We start from the raw sequence: 10,305 nt of genomic DNA on the forward strand, positions 1-10,305 counted from the left end.
TCTACGGTGTTTCACGGCAGTCGGCCTCTGTTATATAGCAATAGACCGCCCCTCTGGTTGAAGTTGGTCATTACAGTCTTGGTATTAATCTGGTTATTAAAAAACAACAAATGAAACATTTTATCTTTACGATGAAGTTTTGAGAAACTTTATCATCATCCAAACTTTTTAGGGAGGGTTTGCATTTATTAATTATTTCAATGATATCTAGATGTGTCATTATTACTTATCTATAAAAAGCTTAATCTATGTGCGGGTCAAAAACAAAGCCCATTGCGACTCATGAATCTTCTGGAGTCGTCATGAGGAGGTCTTTATACTCTTCTCCTTTTAAAGCTGTGGAGGCATAGCTTTATTATTATTATCACATTAAATGATGTCAAATTAAGATTTAAAATGAGGTGAGGTTGGTTCTAAGAGTGATTTTCAGTCAGTGCTTGTCCCAAGATGTCGCTACTCACTCAAACTGGAAATAATGTTGGAATAAAAACCTTTAAAGCTTCATGATGCTGCTTTTCCACTGGAGGAGAATCTACTGTTCTCTTTTGGAGATAATCATAGATTTTCAGGAACAGACTTTGGACAAAGTATTTATTTCAGTCTTAAACATTTATAACAACTTAAGGCAACATCGGTTAAAAAAAAAACATTGTTATCTCAATATATTTTTACATAAAGCAGTTTGTATGTAAGTGTGTGTCAAACTGTGGGAAATCAGATGATTTTGACAACCTTGAAGCAACATCGAGGTAAAAACTGGGGCTTATAGAACATGTCTATGTTGGTGTGCACCGGGGAAAACCCACATTCGATCTCAAAGTGGTGATGCCGGCGGGCGGGAGAGGGAAGCTTCTGGGACGTCCCTGAATTGAAGGAAGCTGTGAAGAAGGGAGGGAACAGGGAGCTGCTGGACGGCACTGGTCCTCATCAGTCGATCTGGTCCTAGCACTGCCCTGAGCTTCAGCCGGCAGATATGAGAAAGATGGGGAATGGAATCTGGAGGAAGGAAAGACAATAAAAATAGTTACTATATAAAGTTTACTACGGAATAGAAGCAAATTGTAAGTGTATATTTTGTGATTGTACCAAAATCTGGAAATGGTTCCCAGGTCTTTTCCACTTTTCTTTGAAACAGGATTTGTTTTAAAGGAGCAGACAAAGTTGACCAGTTGACAAACTGCAGGAAGTAGTTCAACGCATCACTGTCTGCATGTTCCAACCTACAAAGGAACACCGGTCAAGAACCTCCCTCTGATAACTGTCCATAAACGTGTCAGAGTGAGTGGAGAACCTTACATGTGTGGTTGAAGCAGTAGAGAAGGTTCCAGTCCCGCCTTCAGAAGCAGGGGAAGCCAGCAGGCAGCAAAACGTACTTGGTTGAGTGCCACACAGATCAGCTCCCTCAGTTCCTGCAGCGTTAACACAGTTTTCCCAGGATGATGCGACACAGAACAGTGTCGGGTCAAAGTGTCGGGTCGAGGGATCAATCTGTGCTCCAGAATCAGCTCCAGCAGGTCGGTTTTATCTGTGGCCAAGGCAGGAATCCAGGTCTCCTCAGCCAAACGGACTCCAGCAGCTACCAGCAACCTCACACATTCACTGAAAGAGATTTAATCATGATCAACGGGTTTAACATCTGTTTTATTTTTATTTGAGTGAGTTGGTTCAATCTGCTGCTTTACAAACCTGTATGGTTGGGTGGATGAATGGCACAAGGCGAAGGAGAGTGGGGAAGAGAGGCCCAGGCTTCGTGTGCAGTCTTGGGCATTTGGACTATAACCTTCCCTTAAGAGCAGCTCCACACACCTGTTCTGATGGCTGTGGATCGCTACGTACAATGGACTTACCATGTTATCGTCACGGTCACACACACGATCCGTAACAGCAATCAGCCGCCTGAGGACACTGGATCAACAGAATTACAAAGGTTAAAAAAACATGGATACAGTTATATGATACAGTATCATCATACAACGGTAGAATGTGTTTTAGAATCAGAAAATATAAACGACAGCAATGAGACGAAATTGTTCAAAAGCTTTGAAAACTGATTCATCTCAGTTATTTATTAAAAAACATGTCAAACATTCTTTGGTTGCAGCTTCTCAATAATGATAATTTGCTTCTCTTCTCTTTGTGTTTTATCACTGGATATCTTAGACAATACTGAAGCTGTCAAATCAATAAAGAGAAGAATCATTAGTTGACTCTATAAAGACAATAATCACTCATCTCAGTTCACAACCCAGTGATGCTGCTTCTTGTTCAGGGGTTTTACTCTAATACACTGACCAACAACACATCAATTAGGGGTTAGGGTTAGTGCAGTACCCGATATGACCAAACTCAGCAGCAGCATGAATGGGAAGCTGGGGCCAGTTACTACTGCAGTCTTTGTTAGGATCGGCCCCATGGTCCAACAACAGGTCCACACATGCCTGGTGGCCCTCCTGAGAGGCGATCAGCAGGGGTGTGGCCAGATCGGCTGCCTGGATGTTCACATTGGCACCTAAAGTAAAAAAAACTAACAAATCAAACACAATTCTGATTGATTTTATTTTATTTTATTGCTGATTTAAGAGATAAGGGGCAGAGACAGCAGCTGTCAATTGCTACATATTGAAGCAATGAATAAATGAGTACACGTACGAAGGCCTGAGGAATAAACAACTATTTACCTGCATTAATGAGGATTTCAAGGCATTCCTGCTTTCCATACTGAGCAGCCACAAACAGAGGCGAGATATTGTGGTCGTCTAGCGCCTCCAGGTGGCAGACATTAACCAGAATGCGCACAATATCACCGTGACCCTTGGGGAGTAAAGCTTTATGTTCATTACTAGTTCAGATGCAACACAGAGAGTTGAGTGTGTGCGTGTGATTTTAACAATAACCTTGAAAACAGCTTGATGAAGGCAGGTCCAGCACGACGGCGTGTGTGTCCTGTTGACTTCTGCACCTTTACGAACCAGCAGCTCCACCACCTCCTTGTGTCCGCCTTCTACGGCTGAAGGAAATCAGAAGCTGATAAATACTAGAGATAGAATGAATCCAAGAGAGTTTAACATTACCAACCCAAAGATAAAATAAAAACCCATCAATTCACATCAGTTTGATACACATGTTGTACCTGCATACAGAGGACAGGACGAGTCGTTCGTTAGCTGGTTGATGTCGGTGTGTGCCTTGAGGAGGAGTCGGACCACTGCCAGGTGGCCACGCTGTGCTGCCAGGTAACAAGCAGATTCCCCCTCGTGGGTCAGAGAGTTCACATACTGAGCACGGCAGCCACGTGAGGAGCCTCCTGCTTCCACACAGAAGGAATCAGTTCAACAGTTTCTCAACTTTAAGGAAAATTCATGAACTAGCACAGAAAGGAGAGAGGGAGTCATTGTTTAGTCGATTATTTTGATGGCTGATTACTAACTTTCCTCTGTTTTATACAAGTGTAAATTGAAATTCTGCACAGTTGGTCCAATTTAGAGACAGGTCCAAAAAGAATAGTTAAGTTAAAAGAAATCCAAACCTTCTCCGGCACTACAGCTTCTAGAATTTCAGGATTTGGTGCATTTCTCTGTTTCATTTCTTTTAGAATCAGTGCATCTAGGTTTTGAACAGCTGTTATGAAGAAAATTAGCTATTTTGGTCAGCAATCCCAGATTCTGAACAGTAGTTTGTGCAGATTCTCATTCATCCAGGTCCTGATATATATCTGAGGACCTGGAGACACCACCTGGGTGAGAGGTGAAACGTCCGTTACATCTATAACGATACAACTCCTGAAGTGGTTGTGTGTTTCTTTCAGATTTGCAATAAAGAAATCATCTCCTACCAGGAGAAGACAAACCCCCCCCCCGGTATCAGGCCCTTGTCTCACCGCCGGCTGCAGACAGCACCTCCTGCACACACCCGGCCCTCCCGCCGGCTGCAGACAGCACCTCCTGCACACACCCGGCCCTCCCGGCGGCTGCAGCCTCGTGCAGGGCGACCCAGCCGCGGTTGTCCCGACAGTCCAGGCTGTGGCCGCCGCGGATCAGCCGCCTCAGCCGCTGCCTGCAGCCGGACCGGGCCGCGGCCGCGACACCGGACACGGTGTCTCCGTAGCACTCCGTGAAGTCCATCGTCTGCCACAGGGACAGGAGACATCAAAACCAACTAAATGTCTTCATGCGTCAGGATTCACATGAATAACAAAGCTGCTAAACTCCCCGAGTCCTTTGAGTTGTACTTTCTGTGACACTTTGACAGTTTAACGAGGATAAAAGCTGCTTTTCCTTACTCAGTGTCGTCAACTGTCATTTCGGGAGTCGCCGCTTACTGACGTCACACCACAACAACGCGTCACCAGGCGCAGCGACGCGGCTGCGGCAGTGATCCGACGCGTAGATTTAGCTTTAGCAGCTAATTCCCGTTAAAATCAGCGGTTCGGTTATTACCGATATCTACGATACGAGTGAGATCAACTGTCTTTTTAATGAGTTTGAAGAAATGCGAAGGAGACAATTCATAAACCTGAGGGACACGAGCTGAACGCGGCGGGTTGAAGGTAAATGTGACTGTTAGCACATCTGCTGCTTGATGACCCAGTGACAGGAGCTCAGAGGTTATTATTAATATTTAACTGTTCATCTCGACATCAAACAGAACCTATGAGAAGTGTAAGATGCTGTTTTTCACATAATGCAGCAAATATAAAAGGTCCAAATGAAAAATCCAGATTCTAGACAAGTCGTTAGGTTTCATTGTGTCAGATAAATCTGTAATGTTTGGGCTGAAGGTTCATCCTCCTACTTTCTCTTCTGTCCTGACTTCATGCAGCCTTGTCTCCTCATTCTTCTTGTTCACTCTTGTCTCCTACCTTGTCTCCTACCTTGTCTCCTGGTAGGTTACCGTCCCTGTGGCCTCAGCAGCATCATGGTGGACATCTCAGTGAAGAGCGGAGCTGCCTGGGTTTGTTCTCCGGGACATCACCTGGCTGATGTCCTGCTTCCTGTGCACGTCCGTGATGGAGAGGAGGAGCTGGGTCCGTCCCAGGGAGACGAGACAAACCGGTAAGAAGTATTCAGCTGGACTTAGTGTGGTAAGGTCAAATCACGGTGTAAGAAGTGATGCTTGAGGAGTTGTGTGTGTGTGTGTCACCACCTGATGACTGATCTGAATGCACATACACACTCATGTCTCTCTGGTGCAGTCCTGTGCTGCTGGAGCAGACAGAGGAAGGGTCTCCCTGTGTCCTGACAGTCTGCTGCAGCTCCTCTGCTGCCATCAGCCGCCTGCTGGTCATCAGCGAGGCTCGGACCATGGAGCTGTACAACCAGACAGGAGAATACTGTGGGACGGTTCGGGGGGAGAGGGACGAGAGCGTCCAGCAAGACAAGTGTGTTGAATACAGTCGAGATACCATAAGAGAATATACAGATAAATGTCTGATAAATTCTTGTTCTGATAAATGTCTGGAGTGTTTGCAGCAGCTTCTCTTCTGCTTTCTTCTCGCAGTGAAGACAGAGGACCTTTCTACAGGAAGCAGCTGATCCTGGATCTCCCATCTTCTGCTTGTGAAGTGAAGGTGAGCAACACTCAGGCTCACAAACAGAACATCATCATGTGTCATGTAAACTGTTTTAATGGCGACTCCACCTGCAAGCGCCTTGGACCCAACAGCTTTTCATCCCGTTACAATGATAACTACATATGACTGAGCTCAGTTGGATCATCTGTCTCTGTCTCCTAGCTGCTGTCCCTGGCCGGTAGAAGCAGTGTCTTGGTTTGTCGAGTCTTCGTGGGTCTCCAGCAGCTGCAGCCCGGCCCGGTCCGTGGCCCTGGCATTAACATGGAGCAGGTGCAGTGTCTGGTTGAAGAGATGGGAACGAGCCTCTCACCTGGAGCCCAGAACCTCATGGAAATGGTCCATTTCCAACAAAAGGTGGATGTAAAGGAGCAATGAACATATTTCTATTAAAACTCAAGAGGTGATCAGAGGAAATACAACATTAACATAAGTTAAAGACTAAACCAACGGCGTGTGTCTCATTCCAGAACCAGACCAGCTCTCTGGGTGGTTTCCTGCCTCTCCTGATGGGTGGTGGAGCTTTGTCTGTCCTGGCTCGAGGAGCCAACACCTCCCCAGCAGCCTTCAGCAACCAAAACCAGTCTGCAGGATCCACGGTATCAGTCTTATCCGTGCTGTTGTTTGCTCTTATGCCACAGCAGATTGGTCCCTCTGTCACTGCTCAAACATGTTTCTATGTTTAGCCTCCACTGGGCTTCATCAGCCCTGCAGACGGAACTCCGGTGTCTGAGAACGGAGCGATGTCCACCGGCTCCACCTCCTCTCCAGACTCCGTACTGTCTGACATCAACACTGAGAACTCAGGTAAAAGAGAAGTAAGACTGTGCAAGGAAATCCCCAGGGAGTAGACCTGTCTCCGATGTGGAGGTACATTGTTTCTGACTTGATCTGAATGCAGAATAGAATTTCAGTTTGTGATGAGATGAAAAAGTGAGATGATTCACAGCTTAGTCCCTTTCAACAAACCAGTTTTCAGTGTGGATAAAATCCTCTCCTGTCTTTTAGCCAGCGGTGATAACAGGAGCCTGGTGAACCACGCCCACCTGGCAGAGATGATGTCACAGTTCCTGAAAGGTCAACATGGACAGGCGTTGAACTCGGGCCCCGAGTTCCTGCCCGTGCTCCAGAGCGTCTGCGGTCAGGTGACGCAGCTGAGACTGGATGGTGCTGCCGCGGAGAAGGAGAGGCAGATGAGGAACGGCACCTGGTGAGAGGATTTCACTGAGTCGCTCCTGACGATGAGCTTTATCAATATTTCACTTTTAGTTTGTGTGGATCATGTTTTTTTGTTTTAATATCATCTTGCTGCTGCTGCTCAGAGTAACTATGAATTCATCCTGACTTCTCTCACGCCTCTAACATCGAACCCATGTCCAGGTAGTAGCTCCATGTTGATGATCTAGCTCCACCTTGTGTCAGAAAGATGTTAGTGCTCGGATACTGTAGCTAAACACTCACATGACAGCAAATGTCAGAAATGCTGTGATCGATTTTTAGATCACAAAACCTTTTTGAATTTAGTTTCATCAAGTCAGACTCATTTTTGACTCTACTTCTTGTTTTGAGGACTTTTAAAGTGACAACACTGTGACTCTCAAACTCCTCAATCTGGATTAAGACCCAGTTCAGCATCGTGTGAAATCAATTTGAAAATAATCACTGAAGTTCATTCTGGTACCCATTGTGGTTAGTGAAGGACAGACTACACAGAATGATCCGGGCTGGGTCAGTGCTTGTCCACCACGCAGGACGGACACTGAGACAATAGGTTCATTTATTAGCACTGAATGTGTGAATCGACCGCTACACACCGCACCAAAGAATAAATTACAGATTTAGCTGATACTGATGAAAAGGCTCAGAATGAGCTCACTTGATTTACAGCTGATCTTAGCTTGAAAAGTGAAAAATGTCTTTTTGAAGCGGAGCCACGAGTTTGATAAATGAGGCTCTTTGTCAGAGCAGCACATGTGGGCTGAGAGAGAGTCAGCGGAGTCTGACTCCACAGAGCAGAGAGGACAGCGGCTCAGCGGTACGTCTTCACCACAACACATCCGTCATCTTGTCAACCGCGGACATATTTACAGTTTGATACTAGAACAGAAGGAAAGCTAATCTCTTCCATGAGAAAAGGTTTGGCAGCACAAAGTGGAACTTGAGTGTTGTTTGTTTCAAAGCTGCTGATAACACTTTTTTCTGACTTTATAATAATCTCAGTATCCTTTTGAAAATGTTTCAGTTTCCCACATTTGCCAGAATAACTTTGACGAATGCACGAGGTTGCATTTAGTTGTTCGTTCACCTTGTATGGAAAGATAGTGCAAAATGTTTGAGGAGCTGGAAGAAGAGATGTTTTGTGAATCCTGTTTTTGAACTTTCCCTCCTGGTGGTGAGGATCACACGTTAGCTCAGCTGTCTGAGTTTCATGAGGAGGACGGATGCTGAAGGATTTTGAGGTTAAAGGAGGAAGATGCTCGTCACTCGCTGGGTGGTTGACTTAGTGCTGGTGCTTATATCTGAGTTTTGGTCTCTGATGTGTTCGTGTTCATGAATCTGTCGTTGCTCACCTTTCTATCACCTCCTAAATGTTCTCTTCTCTTTTTTAACACCAATATCGAGTCACATAGTCAATTTATTATCACCGTTACCAAGTGGCAGCTGGTGTTAACAGCTTCTGAGAAAGGCAGCAGAAACTGACGCTCCTGTTCAGACGAGGTTTTCTGTGGATGTATGAACTGAGGTTATCAAACTGATATCTGATGATTATTAATGATTCAAGCATTTGTCTTTGTCTTATCTTGAACAGGTCACTTTATATTTATTTTAGTTTAGATCCATGATTTTTGTGCCTCGTTTTGGACCCGAACTCTTTCTCTGAAGACACTTTCCTTTAAAATCAATGCTGTCCTGTTGTCCCCCCCCGCTCCACAGGGAGTTGGACTCAGCCATGGAGCGGCGTCTAGAGGAGATGGAGCAGAGGCTGAAGGAGCACGTGGACCGTCGCCTGGACGCTCTGGAGCAGAAGTTGGAGAAGGCCCTGCTGAGCGCCCTGCCGCTGGCGGCTCTGAACCAGGGAGGAATGAGCAGCTCAGCAGGAGGAGCAGCGTCCAGCGGCCCGGTGGAGCCGAGCGCTCCGCCCCCGGCCACGCACTGAGCTCAGAGCTGCTAACAGACTAACCTATCATGTGACCTGGGGCCTCGCTGCCCCTCAGACCAGACCCTAGTGTCAGCGGGGGGGCAGAGCAGGAAGCAGGCAGGCACTAACAAAGACACAGTCAAAGGTTCAAATGAGAAATATGAACAACATTAACTCAATAACTGTAATAATCTGCTGAAGGTCAAACCAGAGGTTTCTCAGTAGATGGAAGAAACCATCACCACCACTAAAGATCTCATGTCTGTGACGGTTTCTCTGTCTTTTATCTGTAGTTAAGTGAATGTCCTCAATGCACCGATTGTCTCATCAGCCTGATGTTGTTATAGTTTCAACTTCAGAAACAAAGAAGTTCCAGCTCCAGAAATCCAATATTTAGTTTAGAAAAAGAGAAAATAAAGTAGAACTGGGAGGAAACGTTCAGCCAGAGGAACGTGAGGAGCAGGTTTCATGGCAGTGGTGTTTGATGCTCAGCAGTTCTAACACAATAAGGATCACAACACTCACCTTCTCAGTATAAACTGTAACTGCACTGATCTGTTTCGGTTCGTCGGGTCTGAATTGTTCAGTCCAGTTTGAAAACCGAATAACTAAAGAGTGTATTAAAGAGGCTGTAACTGATTAAGGTGTTATTTTAATATGACACTGTAATGTTTTAATGTCTGTAACATAAAGCTTATCTTGCCATGTAAACTTTAAAATGACTTGACCTGTGACATGGATGATTTTAATAACTGTACTAATGTAAATAGCAAATAAAAATATATTTATACAGATAAATGTACTCTTTTATTGTTTAGTAACTGTTTATTCCACCGTACTGTTGCACAGAAGTGAATTTCAACAGTAAGTATTTTGCAGAAGGAACAGACACATTTTGAATAACTGTGGTAACTAATCAGAAAAATCCTTTGGCCTCGATTTGACTGAAGCATGAGTCAGAAAATTCATTTAAAGTTGACAAAGCTAGTTTATTGATATTTTTTGAAGGTAACAATGACAGAGGAAAATGTTGCTCATGAGTTTCCCGCAAGCGAAAATCAACGAAGCTGATGTTTCCTCCAGGGCCTTCCAGGAACGCTGAGTCACACATGGGTTCGAACCACCGAGGTCACGGGCTCCTCATGTGGAGAGAGAGTCCGGACTGAAGATATCTGAGGAGGATCCTGCTGGAAGACCTCAGTCATCACAAATGAAGTGGGTCAGACACCCGTGAGGAGGACAGCAAATTATAAAATGATGTGCGGATGTTTTGTCACAAATGTGGAGTCAGCAGCAGAGTCGTGGAAGAAAATGTGTTTCGTGAAACAGGAGAAACTGGGTCACTGCTTCATCCCGTGAGGTCGGAGAGGAAAACTGAACTTCTCCAGCTGGGAAATGTCATCCCAGCAGGAATTTAGGAATGAAACGATGGAATTCAACAGTAATAATTGTCTCATATCACACAATCTCTCTTTGGCAGATGCAGCTGCCTAGTTTCCATTTATTGGAAGGACTTCTCGTCCAAGTTGGTGTAAAAGCTGAGATTGAACGTTCATTGTTGACATTGGAAACAGCCGTCGACTGTTCGATCTCAAAGTAG

At 45.2% G+C, this 10,305-nt stretch overlaps 2 protein-coding genes across 2 annotated transcripts; one reads left to right on the top strand and one right to left on the bottom strand.

Moving 5' to 3' along the window:
• Nucleotides 1-613: 613 nt before the first annotated feature.
• Nucleotides 614-4,365, bottom strand: asb3 (ankyrin repeat and SOCS box containing 3). Its single transcript, XM_047338254.1, has 10 exons — nt 4,280-4,365; nt 3,878-4,124; nt 3,131-3,304; nt 2,895-3,007; nt 2,679-2,811; nt 2,332-2,509; nt 1,687-1,905; nt 1,297-1,599; nt 1,087-1,220; nt 614-996 (listed from the first exon to the last, which is right to left on the bottom strand). The coding sequence occupies exons 2-10, from the start codon at nt 4,119-4,121 to the stop codon at nt 815-817; spliced, it is 1,680 nt and encodes a 559-aa protein (XP_047194210.1). The 5' UTR covers nt 4,122-4,124; nt 4,280-4,365; the 3' UTR covers nt 614-814.
• Nucleotides 4,289-9,503, top strand: c21h10orf88 (chromosome 21 C10orf88 homolog). The gene is made up of 9 exons (XM_035145823.2): nt 4,289-4,546; nt 4,886-5,051; nt 5,192-5,377; nt 5,497-5,566; nt 5,732-5,923; nt 6,037-6,165; nt 6,253-6,373; nt 6,575-6,776; nt 8,501-9,503. Exons 2-9 carry the CDS (start codon nt 4,915-4,917, stop codon nt 8,721-8,723), a joined length of 1,260 nt encoding a protein of 419 aa, XP_035001714.2. The 5' UTR covers nt 4,289-4,546; nt 4,886-4,914; the 3' UTR covers nt 8,724-9,503.
• The last annotated feature ends 802 nt before the right edge of the window (nt 9,504-10,305 follow it).

This window comes from Hippoglossus stenolepis, chromosome 21 (assembly GCF_022539355.2).
Source record: "Hippoglossus stenolepis isolate QCI-W04-F060 chromosome 21, HSTE1.2, whole genome shotgun sequence".
In the NCBI taxonomy this organism is placed as follows: domain Eukaryota; kingdom Metazoa; phylum Chordata; class Actinopteri; order Pleuronectiformes; family Pleuronectidae; genus Hippoglossus; species Hippoglossus stenolepis.